The sequence below is a fragment of the Engystomops pustulosus genome, chromosome 6 (assembly GCF_040894005.1).
Source record: "Engystomops pustulosus chromosome 6, aEngPut4.maternal, whole genome shotgun sequence".
NCBI classification, from domain to species: Eukaryota; Metazoa; Chordata; class Amphibia; order Anura; family Leptodactylidae; genus Engystomops; species Engystomops pustulosus.
In genome coordinates this window covers 153,834,556-153,857,716 of record NC_092416.1, presented here as the reverse complement: position 1 = coordinate 153,857,716, position 23,161 = coordinate 153,834,556, and the positions used below count along the sequence as shown (strand labels likewise).

Sequence of the window (23,161 nt, the reverse complement as noted above, 5' to 3'; positions counted from 1 at the left end):
TCTGCACAAAATACCACAACTCCCCCTAGCCCATTCCTTGGTTTCCTGATCCAATGGTAACATAACAGATTTGCCCCAATTAATTTCTAGTCCCGATAGCCTACCAAATTCCTCTATTACCTGAATCGCTTTTGGGGTCGAGTATGGGGAATTCCTCAAATACAAAACCAAGTCATCCGCGTATAGGCAAATTTTGTCTCTGGGGTCCCCGCATCCACCCGCTTGTATACCCTCTTCACTTCTGATTTGGATAGCCAGTGGTTCAATGTAAATGGCAAAAAGAAGGGGGGAAAGGGGGCACCCCTGTCTGGTCCCGCATGATAAAGGGAAAGCCTCTGATTCTCTCCCTACTGCTCTTACCCTGGCTACTGGGGCGCTATACATACATTTTATATATTTGATAAACGCCGGTCCCACTCCAAACCATTTAAGGGTTTCCCAGAGGAAGCCCCACTCCACCCTGTCAAAGGCCTTAACCGCGTCCAATGACAGGATGGAGCGGAGCCCCCCCTCCCCCATTTCAATGACTGAGTATATCCTCTGGATGCAGTCCCCCGTACGCCTGCCAGGGATAAACCCATTTTGGTCTTGATGTATAATATCCTTAATCACTCGTTGCAGTCTCATCGCCAAAACTTTTGCCAAGATTTTCACATCCGTGTTGAGCAGTGAGATGGGGCGATAGGAGGCCGCATCCAGAGGGTCCTTTCCCTGTTTTGGTATCAATACAATGCCTGCCTCAGCCATTGAGCCCGACACTGTCTCTCTTTCTAATATTTCCCTAAAGACCAGCTCCAACTTAGGGAGTAGGGCACTATAATAATTCCTATAAAAGGCAAATGGAATACCATCTGAGCCTGGGGAAGTGTCTTTCACAAAGGAAAACAAGGCGGTCTTTATTTCTTCTACAGTAATTGGGGCATCCAATTTTACCCTATCCTCCTGGGAGATCCTGGGGCCCTGTATGTGATCCAAATACTTCTTAATTCCCCCTTCTATTACTGGGGTTTTGGCTTTATATAGTTCTTCGTAAAATGTACTAAGAATCTTTAGAATTTCCGAAGGTTCCCTATTTACCTTCCCGTCCTTGTCCCTAAGTGCCGCAATTACATTGTTTTTACCGTAATTCTGAACCATCCTTGCAAAGGTTTTACCACATTTCCCCTGTTCTAAAAATTGTTTTTGATCCCTAAAGAAAACCTTATGTTGTGCTTTCTGTCTTAGGAAATTGCTGAGGGCTTCCCTGCAGATGATTGCTTTCCCCCTTGCATCCTCCGATGGGGACTCTAGTAATACCTGCTCTGCGTTCCGCATTTCTTCCTTCAGTTTTTGCTCTTCTTTACTAAATGCGATTTTTGCTTGTTTGATCTGTTTGGAATATTTACCTTTTATATGTAGTTTAAAGGCATCCCACACTATTAACAAGTCGGTTGATCCCAGGTTCCTTTCCCAAAAACACTCCATTTCCCCAACCATATCAAATTTGGGTGCCAATAACGTAATCCAGTATGGGTTGAGTTTAAACCGGCTAAACCCCCTTTCTTGTTTTTTAAGAATAACGGAGACCAAAGCGTGGTCAGAGACCACTATATCTTCGTATGTCATTTTCCTAATTAGCCTAAAAAATTCCTTATTCACTAAGCAGAAATCAATTCTGGACAGTGATTGATATTTTTTACTCATACAGGAGTATGCTCTTTTATTTCCGTAGAGTGAGCGCCACACATCCACCCATCCCAAGCTTTCACATAGGTAACTAAGCTTACTTCTTTTATTTAAGGAAGGTTGCCACCCCTGAACTATATTAAATCGATCTTTACACTCATCCATTACCAGATTAAAGTCTCCCATTATCAACAGAGGAGCTTCCTCCGTAGCTTCTAAAAATCCCAATAGGGAATGGATCACCTCCAAGGATGCTGGTGGGGGATTGTATATAAAAGCCATAACAATTTTGGTTCCCTTCAGAGTGCCATATAAGAAAACAAACCTGCCCTCTTTATCGATGCGTTTTTTTTCCATTCTAAAATCAATATTCCTGTGTATAAGAACCGATACCCCTCTGGAAAAAATTGTACCGAATGAGTGGTGTACCTCCCCAACCCAACCTTTCCTAAATCTTCCAACATGTTCTTGTATCAAATGAGTCTCCGTCAGAGCAACAATTGCTGGCTGGTGTTTGTTGATGATATCAAATATCTGACATCTTTTGATTTTTTCACTGGACCCTCTGATGTTCCTTATTATTATGTTAACCTCAGGTTCCATTTATTTTGATAGAGAGAAAGGAAAAAAAAAAAACAAAAAAAAAAAAAACAAACAAACACACCCCCAGCGGACCCCCTCCCCTCCCCCGAATGACCCGATTTCATACCTCCTACTCCGGGTCTCAACCTTTTCTCCTAACGCCATCCAGCCCTCCTCCCTCCACTGCCCCCCTTCCGCCCTAGAAAGTGATCCATCATGTTGCTTTATACTGTCTCCGGCATAGAAATGGTCATAACGGTGAGATTTACCCACCTATCATTTATTTCACACCCTCTTGATCTAACCATTTTCCCGCTTCCTCTGGGGAGGTAAAAAAGTGTGCTTTGTCTTTATGGATGACACGTAGTTTAAAAGGGAATAATAGGGCATATTGTAGTTGAGCCTCAGCAAGCCTTTTTTTAACCCCTTTAAATCTGGCCCTTTGTAGCTGAGTGTCCCTAGAAAAATCCGGGTAGATAGCGATCTTAACACCATTAAAAATTATTTCTGGTTTCCTTCGGCTCTCCTGTAAAATCTTATCCCTGTCTTGGGAGTTAATTAATTTCGCCAATACAGCCCGGGGGGGTGCACCCGGGGGAGGCTTATGCAGGGGAATACGGTGAGCTCTTTCCACCCCGAAGACTGCTGAAAAGCATTCGCTTCCAAAGGTCTCCGTTAATCCTTTCTGGATCGTCTGCGATAGATCTCTACCACTTTCCTCCTCTGGGATACCTACTATGCGGATGTTATTTCTTCTAGATCTATCTTCTAGATCAATTATTTTATCCTGTAATTTCTTATTAATCGTTTTATTCTCCTCCATCTCCTTCCTCATATCTTTCATCTGAGTAACCAAGCTATTACACTCTTTTTCCATATCTTTAGATTTATCTCTAAGTTTACTCATTTCGTCTCTAATAACCATGACTTCTGACTGTAGGGAGCCAAGTTGTTGACTTAGGTCACCTATCACCACCTTTGATTCCTCCACTGCCACTTTCGTTTCTTTAACCGCCGCCAGAATCTGTTGTAACGTTTCTTTCAATTCCCCTGGTAGTTCCTCCACCTGCAGGGCTGTGAATCTGGAACCCCCATCTAAACCCCCCTCTGACTCTTTTGGGTTTTGTCTAGTTTTTGCCGGGGATCCCTTCCAGAGCTTATCAATCCCCCCCCCCTGATTTCCGTTGGGCAGCTTTTGGACCCATACTCTTCTGCACTCGGATTTAAATAGCGCAGCTAATAACACCCCGGGTGGTGCAGTCACCTTACACAACACTTACTCAATCCCCCAAATTCACTTTACTGCCCCAGACCTTTAGTACGCTTAATTAATAGAGATCTACCTGGTTCCTTCGGATTTAATCCAAAAGGAACCTCTTCTCGTAGCTAACACATGTATTACCAGCGAAGAGGTCAAGCAAAAGCAACGGTAACGGAAACTCTGCCCAGTGTGTAAGCACCGTTGAACCAGAGAACCGGCGGGGGGAGGCTACTAGGCCCTCAGCCGTCAAAAAGATTCAAAGGTCCCCCTTTACTTCGTGTAAGGTCAGTATCGGTATTCCATCGGAAGGTCACCGTCATTCATCACACGATTAGTACCAAGCAGCCTAAACACAGTCAGCATAAATTAATGGCCTTAGTTCTTGTGCGAGCAGAGACGGAAAAAGAATCTCCTTTTTACTGCGCATGAGATCCCTCTCAATATCGTACAGGGTGGTCGCCTTTGGACCAGGGAGAATTAGTAACAGGCAGCATAGAAGCAATCATCCATGGGTGGATAACGTCCAATTCCCAAATCCAGGATTATACAAGTGAGGAGAGCAGAATAGGCTAAAAATCTGACCACAAGCAAGGCGATTCACTGGTCCGCCCTTATTTCATATGGGGCCGATGTCTCAGAGTTTTCGCCAGCAATCCTCACAGGGTTAATAACAAGCAGCGTAGGTACAGTCCGCCATGCGTTAACCTTGAGTTAGTAGCATTAGTTCTTAGGATTAGTAACAAACAGTCAGTCATATATTTGAGCATAGATTAATAGCCTTAGTTCTTGTACGGGCAGAGACGGAAAAAAGATCTCACTTTTTTCTGCATATGAGATCACTATCGATAGCATACAGGGTGCTCGCCTTTGGACAAGGGAGAGTTAGTAACAGGCAACATAGGAGCTATCATCCATAGATAGATAACGTCCAATTCCCAAATCCAGGAATATACAGGTGAGGAGAGCGGAACGGGCAAAAAATCTGGCAGCAAGCAAGGCGGTTCAATGGGCCGCCCTTATTTCATATGAGGCCGATGTCTCAGAGTTTTCGCCAGCGATCCTCACAGGGTTAATAACAAGCAGCGTAGGTACAGTCCGCCATGCGTTAACCGTGAGTTAGTAGCAATAGTTCTTGAGGTTAGTAGCAAGCAGCATAGGTACAGTCACCCCTATGTCAACCGTGCATTCATAGCTTTAGTTCTCTGGATTAATAACAATCAGCATCTGCACAGTCACAGTCAGCCATATATTAGCCATACATCGGGGTGATTAGTAGTAAACAGAGTAGGCACAGTCCACCGTATATTGACCGACGGTTAATCATATTAGCAGTCTTGAGTTCTTGAGTCGAGTCTTATGCATAGTGGGAAACAATTATCTAATAGGCCAATTAATCAGAAGCCTTATTGATGTTATAGAGCAAGAACAGCCTGCTTTTGCTTGGTGCTGTGAGGGCCCCCAGCAATCAGTGTAAATTCACTCCAACAAAAAACTCAAAGCTGAAAGTCCCACTCACAAGTCAGCCCGGGCATGCCCTTTCTCCCCAGACTCTCCAAACCGGTCCTTTAACTTTCTTAGGTGGTCCACGCTGTGTCTGGCAACTCTCCAGCCCCTCTGTGCCTGCCTTAGCTTCAGGATTCCTGCGCAGGTTACCTTGTAAGTGGATACCCCGGTCTCACCTCCTTCCGTGTGTTGCTCATCGGGCTCACTGCCAGTTTCCCGGAGTTCACTTCCTCCTGAGTCGCGGGAGGATGTTCATGCCACTACTGGGCATCTACGCAGCGCTGGGGGTGCATACCGGTGCGTACAGGTGCCGGACACGGGCAGCAGGCGCCGGCCACCAGCGGAGACCGGACACCTGCACCACGCTGAGGACGGTCGGAGCGGCGGGGAGAGGGGGAGGAGCGGCCTCGACGTCTCCTACGTCATGCCGTCACGCGTCTCTCGGTTTGGATGCATTTCAAAAAACAACATGTGACTTGTACGTGTTACCCACTCCTCAGAGCTTGGCCCCCACCTTTGTGTTCCTGTACAGCTCCTCCCTCCTGCTCCTTCTCAGAGCTCACAGCCTGGTCAACCTGACATTAGTGGGGGAGGGACAAGCTCTACAGGAGCACAAACATGGAGACAGCCTGCAGCTCAGACAAGTCACGTTTTTTGAAATGCATGCAAACCAAAGTCCAGCCCCTGTGACTACCCCAGGATTTTGTCAGGATGCAAGAGTAAATTATAACACACAATTATATTGTAGTGCAAATGTTTAAAAAAGGCAGATTTGCACTGCTGGTGTCATGGGCTTTTACAATGAGGTGAAGAACATTATGTGTAAAGAACACATTGCAGATATATGGAAACATCTGCAATGTGTTCTTCACACATATTGTTCTTCATATACCATTGTGAAGAACACCATTCGGCGCGCGTCTTCCGATAAGTTAGCAGATGTACGGAACATCTGCAATGTGTTCTTTCAGTGAAAACATCTGCAATGTGTTCTTTCAGTGAAAAATGCTCAAGTCTCCCATTGACTTCAATGGGGTTTGTTATTCGATACGAGCACTCGAGCATCGGGAAAAGTTCGACCCGAGTAAAGAACACTCGAGCATTTTAGTGCTCGCTCATCTCTAAAAACTATGTTACATAGGGTTATGCCCACACGACATAACTTTGTTTTTATTGTCCAGCTACTCCTTCCATGCCAAAACCTCAGTTTAAAATGATCCAAATTTGGCCGAGGTTCTTTGGCAGAGCACCTCCACATCTAGCTGGACCCAGGACTGAAAGAATTTAAAGGGAAGAATTGGAAACCACCAGAAGCATTCAGCTTCATTTTAATATGGCATGAAAGGAGCAAATGGAAAACAAAAACAAATGGCAAGTGTGGGCACAGCCCAACCTAACAGCAGTTTGCTTAGGTAAATCATGGGGAGCAATTCCAGAAACCTCACAAGGGGAGACAATTGCAGAAAGTCTAACCCTTTACAGAAAGGTAATTAAATTGATCATTTAAATTTTGTTTTAAAGAATTTTATTGGAGAGCTTCTTTACAAAGATACTTGAAATATGAAAGTTGTTGGATAGAAATATTAAGCAGTCTTGTCAAACACACTAAATTAACAAAAAATAAAATTATTTCAGAGCTCACAGAGCTTAAAGAGCAAAAGATTATATGCAACCAAGCAAAATGTCACTGCATTCCCTGGCTGCCTTCTGACACAAAAGCTCGTTTTTAAGCATTACATTTCCAGCCTGGAAACACAGCTGAGATTTTATTTGGTATAGAAGAAATACCAGAACTATGTACAAAATAAATTTCACAGATACATAAATGTAATTTGAGACTTAAAAACCGCAGTTCTGCATTTCCCTGCTTCTCCTCATTGGCTAAGTTTGAGAAACGTGTTAAGCACTAAATTCTTCCAACTTCTGTAACAGAGGTCCTACGATTCCCCCCCCCCAACTTGAAATAGTTCAGGCATCTAATTTTTTCATTGCCCCTTTACTTTTTTTTTTTTGCTGTCCTAGTTATCTCCTCTTGGACAGTAAGGCAGCACAGCAAATTAACAGGCTGAATTCTGGTTGGCCAATGCACGGCATTCATCCTTTGTTTTAAGGATTAGATTTGTACACAAAATTACATTACACCCATTCCTTTCCAACTGCATCTAAATAAAAGAATCCCTACAACACTCTCTCAAAAAAGTAAAGTAACTCCTATGTACAAAATAATCAGAATTCGAATCATCGGCGAACGGGAAACAGAAGCTGAGTGGATGTCATGGAATCCGGGAAGAGGCTGTGGTAAGTTGGAAGCGGGACATATGCAGCAGTAATCATCTTACCTATGGGGAAGAGAAGAGAAATGTATGAGTTAGTACCTAACAAATTTTGACTTCGGTAGCCTTATAGTCATCAAAAAATAAACTTACCAGCAAACCACCTTCCGTGCAAAGCATTTACTGCTGCGATTGCAGATGCTATGGTTGGACATTTAACATAAACGTTACCCTGTAAAAATGAAAAGGAAAGTCAACTTTTCTGATTTTTTGTTTCAAATAAATGTTCTGTGTTTCTATGGAAGTAAGCTGAATTTAATAAGCAACAAAACTTAAAGGGGCTGTCCACTTCCAGTAAATTGATACTATTCGTGTAAGTTTTAATTTTTTCAATATACTTTCTGTATTAGCTCATGGTTTTCTAGATCTCTGCTTGCTGTCCTTCTATAGAAAGTCTCTATTTTCTTCCAGTGAATAGGAAACTGTCCATGGTGAGGTGATAGACACAGGTGCACCTGCATGTCCATCACATGGACATATTATATACACTGGAAGTAAACTTAGAAGCTTTCTATAGACGCAAAGAAAGCCGAGATCTAGAAAACTGAGACAAATTTATACAGAAAGTATGTTGGAAAATTGTAAAACTTTTCTTTACACAAACAATATCAAATATTTGCTGAAAGCGGACAAACCCTTTAAAAGAAAAATTATGGAACTTACCTGTGGTGAACTCTTGTCAACATAAATATGAACGACACCTCCATGTTTGTTGCATTCTTCAATCACGTCATCTTTTATCTCTGTGTCCCATCCAGGCTCATCCTCCCTGAATAAAACCAAAATATGTAATCTATAGGTTATGATCACAAGCAGTATTGAAGTGAATATCATTTTGTAAGTGGCTCAATCCAGATGTGTTAATGGTTATTCTCTTGAGTGGTAAATGCTGCAGGAGATCATTGTGAATGGTACATAGTTTGAGAAAGCACAAGCAAAAAGTATTAAATAATAAAAAAAAGTGCTGTATAAAGTTTACAATTTTCGTCCACACTATTGATTATGATTTCTGGCTTTCCGTTAAGATGTGCGTTAAACACTTCAGATTTTGGTTTCCTTTTATGTATAAGTTTTCTAGCTTGGGGAACTTGAAGACTTATCCATAAAATACATTTTCAGTTCATATCCTTGGGTGTAAGATGCACCAGGGAACTGTTCTCTCTCTCTCAGTTTTGAGTTAATTCCAGCGATTTAGTCAGCTGCTCGGTGAGGATGGCGACTGCCAGATCTACATCAATTTAATTTTAAGCAAGTATACTATGGATAGGTTTATCAGTATCGCATAGTATTAAGGTAGTTTTTCTAGCTATTTTCATAGCAAAAATATGAGAGTGCAAAAAAAATAAAAAAATACTAGCAGTATAACAGTTCTGACAATTAATTCTTTGGTATTTACATATACTGTGACAATCTGCACCAATAGCAACATTATTGTTAAAGTTTGACACCAAATGAAGATACTACTTGAAGATACTTACGTTTGTGGGTTAAACATATTAGACAACTGGAAGCATTGGGTGGCAAGTGGCTGTGTGGCAGCTGCTGGGGTGGGTATGGTGGATGACGTCAAGGTGATGGCGGCAGCAGCAGCAAGAGCTGTAAAGTTTAAAACAATTTTATTATTTTATGTGCTCATTATAGTAACAAAACAAGTAAAAAGCTAAAATAACTTAAGCTGAAGAATTTTCGAGAACTTCAACCCACTGCTCAAACAAAAGCTAGTATAGTGCATTTAACGTCTTAAAGGAAACCTACCACCACAAATCTACCTATAAAGGTAGATCGGGTGGTAGGGCTAATCCTCACGTCCCCGCACTGTTTTATAAACTATTATTACTTATATATGTTAATTTACTTATGCGGCTACCGGGGCGTGGAGTAGCCGCATCTGAGGTTACACGAGGCGGCTACTCCACGCCCCGGTAGCCACATTACCCCTCCTACTCACCATGTTCGGCGCGCAGCTGCTCGTAGCTGCGCGCCCTCGTCCGCCGATCCTGCCGTCTGCGCATGCGCAGAACAGCAGGCCCGCGCCTGCGCGGTCACTGCTCTGAAGCCGGGGCTGCGCAGGCGCGGGCCTGCTGTTCTGCGCATGCGCAGACGGCAGGATCGGCGGACGAGGGCGCGCAGCTACGAGCAGCTGCGCGCCGAACATGGTGAGTAGGAGGGGTAATGTGGCTACCGGGGCGTGGAGTAGCCGCCTCGTGTAACCTCAGATGCGGCTACTCCACGCCCCGGTAGCCGCATAAGTAAATTAACATATATAAGTAATAAAAGTTTATAAAACAGTGCGGGGACGTGAGGATTAGCCCTTAAAAGGGCTATCCTCACGTCCCATTGATTCACCTACCACCCGATCTACCTTTATAGGTAGATTTGTGGTGGTAGGTGCCCTTTAAGAGCATTAATTGTTAAAAATAAATTAAGCTACAATGAATGAAAAACTAGCAATCATGCAGCATATTTAAATGTTAAAAATTGTTAAACAAAAAAATCTAAGTGCGGTAGCTCCGTGCAAGCAACTAGAAGAAAAAAAACAAAAACAAACCTTCGCTTTGTTGTGTAATTCTTGACTGAAGATCTGTAGGCATGAAAAGGAAAAAAAATGCTTCAGTACACTGATTTGGTAACAGGTTTAAAATGTAAGTAAGCACAACTGAGAGTGGGTACTATAGGAATCAGAATCATGGGAAGCGACTTGAAACAGTTTATCCCAAGTTTATAAGTTAGACCCTATACACAATTTACAGGATAACAAGATGTTCGGCGCGGGTCTGACTGCTGGGACCATTTATGAAAACATAACCCATGTCCTCATGAAGGGATGAAACGGCAGAATGATGTATTCTGCAGCTCCCTTCTATTCTATGACAATACCAGAGGTAGCTGATCACAGCCAGTGAATGGAGCGGCAAGACATATCCTCAACCTGACACTTCACCAATAAGTTCAGTCTCTATTCTCCAGATTGCTAGGGGTTCCAGCAGTAGGAACCTGTGGATAGTGGGATAACCTATACATTTCGGGCAACCTATTGCTGATGAAGCCTGTGAAACTGCTCCTAATTGTGTAACCCAATCTGTACTTAGGTGGACACCATAAAAATCTCAAGAAATTCCAATAAAGTAGTTCATTGATAAACATTTTAAAGCAGTCCTGAGCGGCTTACAATATTAAATACTGCAGTTGTTAAATGTAGCATGAATGATATATAGATATATGTACGTGTGGAGATTATATAGAATATATGCAATTTAAAATTATGAAAAGTAACCAATTTCATACCTGCAACAGCACCAAAGGCCAAAGAACCGCTCATCTGCAATGCTTGTTGTGCAGCTGGAGGGATCTGCAATCCAGTGCCTGCAAATAAAAAAATTGAAAGACTTAAATACTTATGTGAGTGACCTTACATTATAGTAACAGGGGTAGATCATTAATTCCTTAAAAGCTCACCCCTTTTGAAAAAAAGTGGGTAGGACAGGGGTCAAGGCAATAGCTGAAATCAACATCAGCCCCGATGTAGATGTGCCATAATGCACAAAGCTGTGTTTTTAATAAGGTTGCCCCACTTTCTCAAAGGTTAATGTGGCATTTTATCAGATCAAAATCCAGTGTCAATCCTGACTAAAATACCTTCTGCAAGCCTTGCCATCAGCTGAAGTCTTCCAGTAGTACCAAGGTCAATTCCAGTTCGCTCAAGCTCATCGCTATCCAAAAATGAGCTGGCATTTGAAGCATCAGTACGTTCTGTCACATGGCCAACCTTCATAGGACGTCCAGCCAATTCAAATCCATTTAACTGCTCCAGAGCTTTTTTGGCACATTCAGAATCAGAAAACTAGCGACAAAAATGAAAGTGTTTAACCAAGTGCTACAGTGTATACTTTAAATTATCAATATATGTGAAGGCAACACTTACGGTAATAAAGCCATATCCCTTTGAGCGTCCAGTTTCACTATCCATCATGAGTTGAATGCTTTCAATCTACAAAACAATAAAGATTAATTGGAGAACAAAACAGAAAAAAACCCAAAAACCAACACTTTTTTTGTGCACTCACTCTTCCAAATGGTTCAAATATCCCACGCAGCATGTCTTCCGTTATATTAAAATGCAGGGATCCAACATATAACCTCATTGGCCCTGCAGTTCCTTTCTGCAAGTTATTGGCCATTGCAGCAGCTCTGTTCTTTTCAGCCTGTTGGAAATAACAATGAAATAAACACACATAAGTTGCCAGATAGCACTGCTCACTTATTAGGGTAGGGGGACCATTATTCTCGGTCAAAACTGTACCAATCAAAAAGTTATTCCTCATTTTGGAGAGGCGATAAACTTAATATCAAATAATTGATTTGCATTTTTTCGTCAAATTTTAAAATATATATATATTTTGTAAAATATTGAATACAAAATCAAGAGTATGCATTTTCATAGAACTTACTTGAGAAGCCTGCACGATTATGGGGACGCCCAAGACTCGCTGTCCTGTTAAACCAATTGCAAGAGGTACAGAGCTAACATCGACAAACTCGACATAAGCTATACCCTTTGAACGCCTGGAATTTCTGTCCGATATCATCCTCACATCACGAACCTAAGAAAAAGAATATATTTTAAAATAAACCAAAGATACAACAGACCTATTTTGCATTGGAATATTGCAGAAGGAGAGAAAAAAAAACGTGAAATGGCTTTCCCTACCTTGCCAACCGTTGAGAAAAATTCTTCTAGGTCTCTTGGACGGATCCTTGCTGCCAGCTGCATACAAAAAACTGTGCGAGCATCTCTTTCTTCTGGTGTTAGATTATCAATTGGTCCTCTGAAAAAAGTAATGATAGACCAGCTTAAAACAAATGAGAAAGGTGTGCTATAAAATGATAAAAAAAAAAGATGGCAATCTATTTGCCATAAAGGGATTGTCTGGTGACAAGTTAGACCCTATCCACAACACTGGGGTTAACTGATCAGTGGGAGCCTCCATTGTGGCCCCCCATTGAATCATGATAATGGGAGTCCATAGCACATCGAGAGGAATAGAGCAGGCAGCATGCTCTGTGCACTTATAGGATTCACCAGACTGAGCCTAAAAATCAGTGAACAGACATGTTCAGTGACTGTACGGTCGGTCTTATAAATCCTGCAAGCGCATGGAGCAAGTCCATAGGACCCACACAAACCAACACGAATTGCAAATTCTCTGTATGTAGGCCTTAAAAAGCACGTTTGTACATACCTTACAGGGCTTTTCTCCTTCTTTGGTGGAGTTTTGCTCTTTGAACGTCGCCTAAAAAAGTAAAATAAGAAATTTAACACAAACAAATGTCATTTTTGTTTTTAGATTTGCTACTTATACCTATGGGAGAGATTTATCAAGAGTCAGAGCAAAACAGTTCTAGTTGCTCTTGACAACCAATCAGAGCTCAACTTTCATTTTACCATGCAGTTTATAAAATTATGGTTGCCATGAGCAACTAGAATAGTTCTGCTCTCAGACAGTTTTGATAAATGATGTCCACTATGCTAAGGTTATGCCAAATGTGAATCAAGAGTCAAAAGTTGGACATGTTGAAGGGAATCAGGCTTTTTAGGACCACCAAACCACCAGCATGCCTTTAGGGTTCCAAACATTTTGCTCAACTCTGCCAATTGAAATAACTTCATGAAAAGAAGAAATACGTAGATATAAATTAGCTCTGCTCTATACATACGGTGAATCAGACAATACACCTTGGTACACGCTAGGTAAATCAGACAGTACACCTTGTTACTTTGCACAATCGTCAAATTTCTAGAGCATTGGTAGTGAAGGGCCAGAGGTGAACTAAATCCGATTGTGACCCTGTATAAAGACAGGCTGTTTTGGACCAATAAACCAACAGCATGGCTGGGGCCTTTAAATGCCTAAATTTAAATCGCCATTAGACCATTCAAACGTCACAAACCAATACAGAACAGTAGCAAGCAAAGAAGCCACTTTTACATGTAAAATATTGTTTGCACATTCACTAGGTTACGACAACAATATTTTTTTAACATGAAAGTTTCCATACCTTGGCTTCACGTTGTGTGGTACTCCCATTTTGCCTCGCATGGAGGAGCTCCCAAATTTTGGTCCAGAACTAAAAACAGAGAAGTTAATTTAAACACAAAAGCATTTTGAAACAGAACATGTATTACACATCCCCCAAAATTATTACTGCAATTTTTCTTTGCAAGCATAATTCAAGGTCAATATTGTTCACATTTCCAATTTAACTCTTAATTGGATTGGATTAGATGTGCTGAATTCCCAGCTGAGAAATATAAAGTGCTGCTGCATTGTACCAATCTTTTAAAGGATTTTGTCCTGCCGCCTTCCCTAAGCTTGAGTACTCTATTCAGCAAAGAATTCAAAATACAGTCAGTCAATCCCTGCGTGACACAAGTCTTTACTGGCAGAGGATTCAAGAACCTGGCGGCCTGTGGCCAACACAAATTGCTCTAATTTGGTTGCTAATATATTTTTTAATGAACATTCTGGGCAATTTAGTCATAAAGAGCACTTTAGATCATCAGATGGACTGGTTGACAGCACTTAGAATCATGGTGATGTAGTGAACCCAAATTATTTGAACAGTGACATCTAATAACCAATCCTGGACACTTAAATATAATTAGTTTTAATTAATACAATGGAATTAGTGACCACCAGCATGACAAGCCATTTGCATCTTTACTAACAGTATTAAGAAACACTATACAAGTCTAGATACATACTATGGGCTCCTATAACGGCCTCTGAACCTCCGATCTTTGCTCCTTGACCGACTCCTCTTCCTTTCCTTACTGCGACTGCGCTTTCTTTCTCGGCTTTTACTTCTTTTTCTCTCCCGCTCTCTGCTGCGTTTCCTCTCCTTGCTCTTGCTACGTTTCTTTTCACGGCTACGACTCCGGCTTTTACTTTTCTTTTTCCTTTAAAACAAAATGAGGGTTATCACTACTTGCATCTCAATATTTAAATATTTGTCTTGGTGTATTTGCCAAATTAAGAACTTCCAATTTTATTTTATTTTTTTGTGATTTGAGATGCATCAAACTTTAAATTTTGATAGCATACATGAAACTAGGCTGCCTCTTTACATAGATAAGATACATAAGACATGTTTAGAATTTTAAGTCTCCCATTATGCCCCTTGCTGACAGTGGGGAAAAAAAGTAGTCAGCCAGCAATTGTGCAAGTTCGCCCACTGGCGGTGTGCTCCGCATTATTGTCATGCTGAAAGACCCAGCCCCATTTCATCTTCAGTGCCCTTGCCGGAAGGAGGTTTGCACCCATTCATTCTTTCATGTACATGGATCAGTCTTCCTGGTCCCTTTGCAAATAAACAGCACCTAGTTACGATGTTGCCCCTCATGCTTCAAAGTAGGTCTGCTGTTCTTTGGTAAGCTCAGTATTTACTCTCCTCCAAACATGCCGAGTTGTTTTTCTATCTAACGGTTCTACTTTGATTTATATGTCCATATGACATTCTCCCAATGCTCTTCTGGAACATCCAAATGCTCTCTAGCAAACATCAGTCAGGCCCAAATATGTACTGGTTTAAGAAGGAGACGCATCTGGCACTGCAGGATTCAAGTCGCTGGTACCGTACTGACGGCCTTTGTTGTGTTGGTCTCATCTTTCTGCAGGTCTGTCACTAGGTCCCCAGTGTGGTTCTGTGATTTTTGCTCATGTTCTTGTGATCATTTTGAGCCAAAGGGTTGAGATCTTGCGTGGTCTTCCATCCTCTAATTAATGCCAATTCATTTCTTCACACCAAGCTGCTTGTCTATTGCAGATTCAGGGGGGCATTTATCAAACTTTTTTGCGCCTTTTTAGCATCGTTTGCTGCAGTTTTACACAGTTTGTGTAATCCACAGTACTTTTATGCTAGCACGATCTGATGATTCTATGCTTGACTATGCATATTCAGGAACATTTGTCAGCACTGCTGGCTGAATGTATGACTCTTGTTTTAAGTTTCTTGCATTCAGTAGACATGTACAGTAGTTAAAGGAATTTGACAAAAAGGCGCAAAAAACAAAACAAAACAACCCTGGCGCAAATAAGCACCAGTCAAAAGAAAACTAATAATTGTCCCCCTCAGTCCGGTGCAGGTCTACAATATTGTTTCTGGTGTCATTTGACAGCTCTTTGAACTTGTTAGTGTAAGACACCTGTCAACAAGCTCAGTCACACTCCAAACTCCACTATGCGGAAGACCAAATAGGAGCCATTACTAAAAGGTAACGCATAGAAGACCGGAGGAGCCTCGCACAATTGGTGGCTGATTAAATCCCCCCCCCCCTTGTAAATTGTCCCCTAATAAAATAACAAAAATTTGGACATTGAGAACTTAAATATATACACATAATAATGAAGACATGAAGGGAGTTAAAGTTCCTAACATTATACCTACCCTCCCTCTTACTGTCCCAGGGCAGTTATGGTATATCCTGGGACAGTAACTCCTTTCTGTTTTAGGACTGTAACAAGTACAACAGTATTGGCCTTTTATGTTTAAAAGGAGCCAGACATGAAGATTAATGCCCAAAAAACATCAACCTATTATGCAGATCACAATAGAAACATTTTATATTCTGTTTATCTCAAGCAGAGCATTATGCACAAAGGGAACTGTAAAAGCTGTATACAAGTGACCTGTAAGGAGTTAAAGGGGCTGTGAAGAATTATTCTAAGATGTCGATGTCTATCTCTGGCTTAATTGATGTCTCATAGTCCGTTAACAGTATCATGTCTGTGTGGCAGCTGAAGACAACTTTTTATATGTCCTATGCGACATTAGTCAAGCCAGTAGGGGTATAGGCCCTCATGAATTTTCTCTGCCTCATGACTCCTTAGCTTAACCGTATGCAGAGTTCAAAGTGCTCTTTTTCAATGTGATGCAAAGTCTTCAAGAACACAGACTTTAGTGTATTCCTTTGAATGTCCCGCCATGAAAATTCGACAGGATCATATGCAAGCCATTACTGTGTGGTTTTGCAACACTAGCATTATAAATATACATTACAAAATATACTATTCCTAAAAGAAATTGGAAGTGGCACCTACTTCTTACTGCGCTCTTCATGTCCATTGGCACTGTTCAGTTTGTTCTCGTCCTAAGCAGGGTTGATAGAAGAACATCATGAGGGCGAAGAGGAAATAATTCAAGAGGGGAAAGGGTAAAGGGGATTGGAATGAGAGAATAAAAAAATATATTTAATGACTAATTTACTAAAAAACTTGTGTGTAAGGCTAAAAAAGAAATACATGGGAACTTGTTTAAGAGCTCCACTACAATGTCAATAATAGTCTATAAAAGCTACAATTAACTAGTGCGATTTAATATAGTCGTCTATACTTAATGTAGTAGAGCATCCTGTGACTGTAAAATGCTGTAGTTTGGCCTACATGTGGAAAGTTGCATTGATTTAAACACAGGTAAGGGTCTGAGGTCCATATGGTCAGTACCAAGGCTAGGGTTTGCCTAAGCCCAAAGTGGCCACGCTAGCAGCAACCACTATCCAATTCCTGTGACCGATGCCATTCCTGTGATCTTCGCCCATTTTCGTTGGTGGGTTGGGACTGTAAGAGCTTGATGCCACCTCTGTCACACATCTCGCCCTGAAGCAAACAGGGATTCACACTGCTTTAGTAACGTCGACTCCCAAGAAAAATCAGCAAATATGTACCTGTCAAACCTAAACATTTCCCTAGTTCCACTCCTTTTAACACGGAAATATCCATGTTTAATTAAGGCTCAGGAAGCCATTACATTATGACCAGCATCTTCATCATGGGGGGTAACTGCCAATACATAAACAAGCTTGTTTAAGGATTTTGTGGCAAATGGACCACGATCCAAGTTCAAACACAGGTATTTAAAATGCATTACCTACAACAACATCTCAGTCATACTGAGCTTTTCTATTCTTTTGCATGCAAATTACAGGTAAATTCCTCAAACATGAGGAGAACAGGAAGATTTTGAATATTGAGCAGGAAATGTTCATTACAGCAACACAGTAATGTAATGCACCAAAAGCAGCACATAGAACCTGTGTTACAATACTAAAGAACTTTGCTGAGCTTGTGGTACAGAACAGCATAGTAGTCATTAGGTAATAATAAAAAAGGAATAAGTTTAAAAAAAAGTTAGATATAGTGGGAGATCCAAGAATCTGGTCACTGTTCTTTAAAGACTGGATGCTTCCCTTGTCAAATTTTCCACCAGTTTTTCCCACTTAATTTAAAAAAAAAAAAAAAAATTAAAAAAAAATTAAAAAAAAAATTAAAATCTCTCAAAATGTGCAGAGTAGAATCTGCTTGAACTGCACTGATCTTGGCTGGTGAAAGTGGATATTCTTGGAACCCCATCTCTTTCCCAAAACCACTCTATTCACCTTGTAATTAAGCCAAACCGAAGCTCGGCAGTTCAGAGGCAAGTCTTTTTACCTAGGGGACCACGGTACAGCGATACGTCACTCAATTACTACCTTATGATTGACAGTTCACACTGGAATCAAAGGTGAATTCATGGGAGTAGAGGTGATATATCGTTAGGCAAGTCTACAAAAAGAGATAGATGGGCATTTATTTATCACGCTGAAGTCAAACTACTGCACAAAATTATCACATCAACAGTCAATATTTATTTTTCAAGTTATGTAACATCTCCAAGGGATAAGTCACGAGAGCGCCAGGGGTGTTAGTTAACATTTTTGCAGTAGTCTCAAGATTTAACTAAGGTTGAAAAATAAAAAACATGTGACAGATCTTTCTCACCTTCCGGAAGGGTGCTTCCAGCATAGCTTCTATATCAATGTCATCAGCCATTTTGGTCTATCTGAAAGAAAAAACAAAAAGAAATCTTTTGAGCGGTTAAGAATCATGCAGTAACAAACACTGTTAGGCATGTATTTTATAGATAATCTAGAACAGGCTCTCGCTTCTAGAATTCAAATTGTCATTTCCTGCACTGTTTCTTAGCAATTTCTTTACAAAAAAATATATCTATAAGGTCACCTGCAGTTTATTGGGGAGGTGGATAAATAAATTAAGCCTTCGCAGCAAACAATTTTAATGATTACCTATTTTAGTTACTACAGTGAGGTCAAAGAGTATTGTGTAGCACCAGGAGATAAAAGTTAGTCAACACCCCTCCCCCAAGCAGAACTAAAGACAGTTTCACATCAGTTTCCTGTTAGTCTTCATTAACTGTCTAGAAACTATTTACAAGTAGGTATGGCCTGGACCAATTTTCAGTACAGATCTTAAAAGCAGTAACCTGGACAGTTGCAGCTAGACTCAAGTGCTTATGCAGTTTGCTAAGCAGATCATCTTCATTGCAATAAACATGGCATGGAGAGTCCCGGACGGTTTCACAGGTGCACTGTGGATGTGCCATTAAAGCGGGCATAGCGGGAGTTAGCCATACACATCTTGGATGAGCATTAGACAAATAGCTGATGAACGTTCCCGCTATTCCTGCGCATGCGAGATCTGAGCAGTAGGTACATGACATTGCCGCAGAAAGGAACAGGGTAACAAGTTTCAGCGGCAGTGAGGAGACTAGCTAGCTTGACTGTATGCTGCAGCTTACTGACGCCTTACTTTATTTTTAGAAACAGATGAGAAGAAGTACTTTTTAGAGGAATGGTTGAAAATCAAGATATGTCATCAATGGAAGAGTTCTAAAGAAATAAATTGTACTGTGTGGGAGAAAAATAGGTGGTGACCGACTCCCTTTAATCCCTATGTACACTAAGCATTTACATGCAAAGTTGATCTTTAACATATTAAAGACACTAAATTACTTAATAATGGCATTCCAACCCTATGATTAAAGGAACATTAACTCGAATTTTCCACTGAACGTTAAAAAGCTTCCTCCACATTCAGTACCCTCTTCAAATTCAGACTTGAGTAACATTTTCCATGTCAGCAAGTGCTCTGCAGTACTTTGACCTTGCAATCGCTTTTAGAATGCATAAAAAAACCTCAAGGCAATTTACATGAAAAGTACAAATCTAACATCCTATCACAGAGGCAGAATGGGAGCCATGGTTTTAAAAAGGTAAAAATAGTCTGGGAATAATGACATTTTGAGGACTGGCCGTGGCTGCTGTAAAACACTGGAATAAATTTCTATTTTCCGCAGCCCTGTTCAAGTGTTGTGCCTCCTGCCACAGTGACTCCTAGCACTCCTGCTAGAGCTATCCGTAAGGCCGCGTTCACATGCAGAATTTTTATTGCTTTTTGAAACGATGCCTGCGTGAGAGGCGCTTGCCGCATCACAGATTGTAGTGTTTCTAGTGAAACGCTTGCCATCAGGAACAAGCTCCACAAGTTTTGGATACAGACAAAGCAAAACACATGGAGCTTGTTTCCCCACTCCCAAGCGTTTCAGGTGATTGTGCAAGCAAGCCTCTCCTTTGGAGCATTTGCATTTCAAAAATACTCCTGCTGCGTGTGAACACTGCCTGAGGCTGCAGAGGGTGCGTATTATGGTCTGAATATCACTGCCGAACATTGCGCCATACAAGTGCAACTTATTTCTTGTTTTTACACTAATGAGTCTTTAAAACAGCAGCGATCAAAGCCTCATACACATGCAGCTCAGCTGAAAGTGCATGTTTACGGAATAGAGAAGAGCTTATCTCAGGCTGACAAAAGAATCAGGAAGTTGAATTCCAAAATTGCCCAATCCCCAACGTGTGCAACACTTGGGCCAGGTCCACAGTGAACATACTACAGAAAGTCTTGAGAACATTGCGCTCTTTGCTGCAGCCCACCTGCAGACATTACTGCCATTCTCCAGGAGCTTTCAACCTTTATAAATCCCAAACACATTAATTTTCCAGCTTTTAATTTTCAAAATGCAAAAACTTGTACTGAAGATTTATGTCAAAGCATTCAGAAGAGATTTCTTTAGACCTCTTCATGGTATTTAACCATGCCCATGACTCACCCACAGAATTTGCCCCCATGTGGCTGATACCACATTCAGGCTACAGCAAGGCTTTAAGGAGTAGTTTATGATCTATTTATTAATCTCATATTTTTAGGAAAGGTCATCAGTTCCACATAGTGGTAGTCTGATACCCCGCGCCCCCACAAAATCCTTCAGCTGAATGCTCTGGCCTACATCAGTGCTCCAAGCAGTCTGCTTTATATAGTATTGCAGCTGTGTTAGGCATCGCAGCCTTCCCCTGTAGTTTTGCCCCCTCAGCTGCATTTTTTACTTATTTTCAAATTTTTAAAACAGGGAGGTGGGGAAAAAAACAACAAGTAGGAGGCGCATGCGGAAGGCTAAATAAGTTCATTACAGAACAAAGATTGACAAACAATCTAAACCAAATCATATATTCCCTATCCCATTTTTAATGGCACACTGAAAAACTGCAATTTTTAAAAGGAGAGTCCCAGCACATGTGAGCCCATCTTTACCCAAATGCGACTATTACTAACAGGCCATGTGGAAATAGGCCTATGAACTGTAAAAAGGACACAGGTGTGCAGTGACGTCTACAAAAATATAAATGGTAATAGTATGGCGTGTCAGACACCAAGTGATCGGTTACCAACAACCTACTTCGACCCAATCAGAAAAATCGCCTCCTATACTGTAAATAGCAGATCACAGCAAAACATGCATCAACCACAAACACCTAGGCCAAGTTCTGTACCCAGACATATAGCATTCACGTCAGCCTCTCAGATCAGGGGGTCAGACCTCCATCCAGTGATACGGAGGGGCACTAAAACATTATACTTTAGGATACAAGTCAACATGTGCAATACAATATATTTGAGCATTAGTGTAAATACAATGTAAATAATTCATAGTTACAGCACAAGTATCACTCGCAGGGTAGATGTGGGATATCCAGGGGTCTATGGGGCAGTACAATGTCGCCAGGCTCGGAGGACACGTGTGCTGAGGACTGTGTGAAGGACACCACCATATGGAGCGGGTACAGGACACGCTACTACTAGCAGAGGCCACAGGACAGACGCCATCTGCTGTATACAGCGCTCTGAGGCGGTACAATACACCTCCGCCTCATAAACACGTAGTTACACGGAGACCATACACAACACGGGGTATAGTAGAGAGAAGCAGCCACTTACCTGAGGTGTGCCCCCGTCTACGACTCGGGCTGATCGCTACTAGGCCTCGGCCTTGTTTGCGCTGTGAAAGAAATGGCGCTGAATCTACAAAGAGAACAGGGCGTCGTTACTGGCGAACAACGCGAGTACACAAGATGAACAGGAGAGTGTGGAGTAGGACAAGAAGGGAGACCACAGCCGGGAGTACACAGCTATAATGGGGGCCGTGTAATGGCAAACCTGCGACTCCCCGAAATGGCGGCCGCCAGTCTCCTTACACCAGCACGGGGTTTCCAGCACAACAAACCAGGGGCGGAGTGACGACTCCAGCGGAAGGCGGGGCTGAGGCGGTTGTGCTGCTGCTGCTCGTCAGCAGGAGGTTTTCCCGCCTCTCTGGGTGTGAGGTGACTGCGCGAGGCCGCATTGCGTACGCAGTATCCACAACACGGCGTATTTTGTTGCTAGTGACTTATGTGGTAAAGTTTTGTTATAGATTTTCAAACTATTTGGAATCCATTTATTATGGGTTTTAGACTAAAAATAAAGCATGAATATCAAAAGTGTGCCGAAACAAATCTAGACCAGATTGGAGCTGCAACAGTTAACGCAATGTTAATATTGCGTTAACAAAATGCATGCATTAACATAATTTTGTAAACTCACATGCTAACAGCTGTTGAGTTATGCAGATTTGCTCTCTTTAACTATTGCATTTTAAATGGCATGTGCCTTGGGCTGAACGCATCTGCAGTACAACGCATGTGTAAACAATCGCATCCGTTTCACTGGAAACGCTAATGAGATCGGACTCTGCTCCCTGCAGTTGGAAACGCAGCGATTGACCGCACTCTAATTCTAGTGTAAATGGTTGTACAGGCGGTCCCCTACTTAAGATCACTCGAGTTACATACGACCCCTAGTTACAAATGGACCACTGGATATTGGTAATTTATTGTACTTTAGTCCTAGGCTACAGTAAACAGCTGTAACAGTTATCACAGGTGTCTGTAATGAAGCTTTATTTTTAATCCAATTTTTAAAATCCAATTGTCACAGAGACCCAAAAAGTTCTGGCTGGGATTACAATGATAAAATATACAGTTCCGACTTACATACAAATTCAACTTAAGAACAAACCTACAGACCCTATTTGTATGTAACCCGGGGACTGCCTGTAAATACAGCAGGAGGCAACAACCATAGATTAGTTAATCTCCAGTAGATTGGTAGATATCTGTACATATATGACATGTAGCGTTACAGGGTAAATGGCGTCTTTCTTTAAAAAATGTGCACACTCTAGTAGTATTAATAAATTTACGTTCCGCTGAAATTGTTTTCAATATTAAATAAATCCTGCCTGGATTTAAAATAAGAAAATGCATTTCTTAATTTAAAATTGTATAGGACTAGTCTCATTAAATATGTAAATAACTTTATTTCTCAGGGTGCGGTCACACCTCGCGTTTACTGCATGCGTTTAAAAACGCATTAGAATAGCTGAAGAGTGATTTGCCTAATTAAACAGCTGTTAACACTTGCGTTTACAAAATGCAAATGTTGACACATGTGTTAAGAAAATGCATGTGTTAACAATGCGTTAACAGTTGCGTTTTGTAAACGCAATTGTTAACAGCTGTTTAATTCGACAAATCACTCTTCAGCTATAAAGAGTG

At 41.4% G+C, this 23,161-nt stretch overlaps 2 protein-coding genes across 4 annotated transcripts in view; one reads left to right on the top strand and one right to left on the bottom strand.

The window, feature by feature from the left end:
- Positions 1–6,954: 6,954 nt before the first annotated feature.
- On the bottom strand, positions 6,955–21,870 carry RBM39 (RNA binding motif protein 39). 2 transcript variants are annotated; one of them, XM_072111874.1, is made up of 18 exons: positions 21,726–21,870; positions 21,507–21,590; positions 18,159–18,219; positions 16,443–16,492; positions 14,108–14,302; positions 13,402–13,470; positions 12,585–12,635; positions 12,053–12,170; positions 11,793–11,945; positions 11,409–11,546; positions 11,267–11,332; positions 10,981–11,185; positions 10,630–10,707; positions 9,893–9,925; positions 8,823–8,940; positions 8,008–8,113; positions 7,438–7,516; positions 6,955–7,350 (listed from the first exon to the last, which is right to left on the bottom strand). In XM_072111874.1, the coding sequence occupies exons 3-18, from the start codon at positions 18,207–18,209 to the stop codon at positions 7,250–7,252; spliced, it is 1,611 nt and encodes a 536-aa protein (XP_071967975.1). In that variant the 5' UTR covers positions 18,210–18,219; positions 21,507–21,590; positions 21,726–21,870; the 3' UTR covers positions 6,955–7,249. The 2 variants fall into 2 exon arrangements, with proteins under 2 accessions (XP_071967975.1, XP_071967976.1); XM_072111875.1 differs by lacking the exons at positions 21,507–21,590; positions 21,726–21,870 and having other exon boundaries at positions 16,443–17,942; positions 18,159–18,223.
- Positions 21,733–23,161, top strand: part of LOC140064712 (rho GTPase-activating protein 39-like) — a 109,930-nt gene continuing 108,501 nt past the window's right edge. The window contains exon 1 of one of the 2 annotated variants that reach the window (XM_072111872.1): positions 21,733–21,961. Coding sequence is in view for 1 of the 2 variants with exons in the window: in XM_072111870.1 (XP_071967971.1) it covers positions 21,957–21,961 (5 nt within the window). In the remaining variant the exon portion in view is untranslated. The remainder of the gene's footprint in view (positions 21,962–23,161) is intronic. The other variant, XM_072111870.1, reaches the window with a different exon arrangement.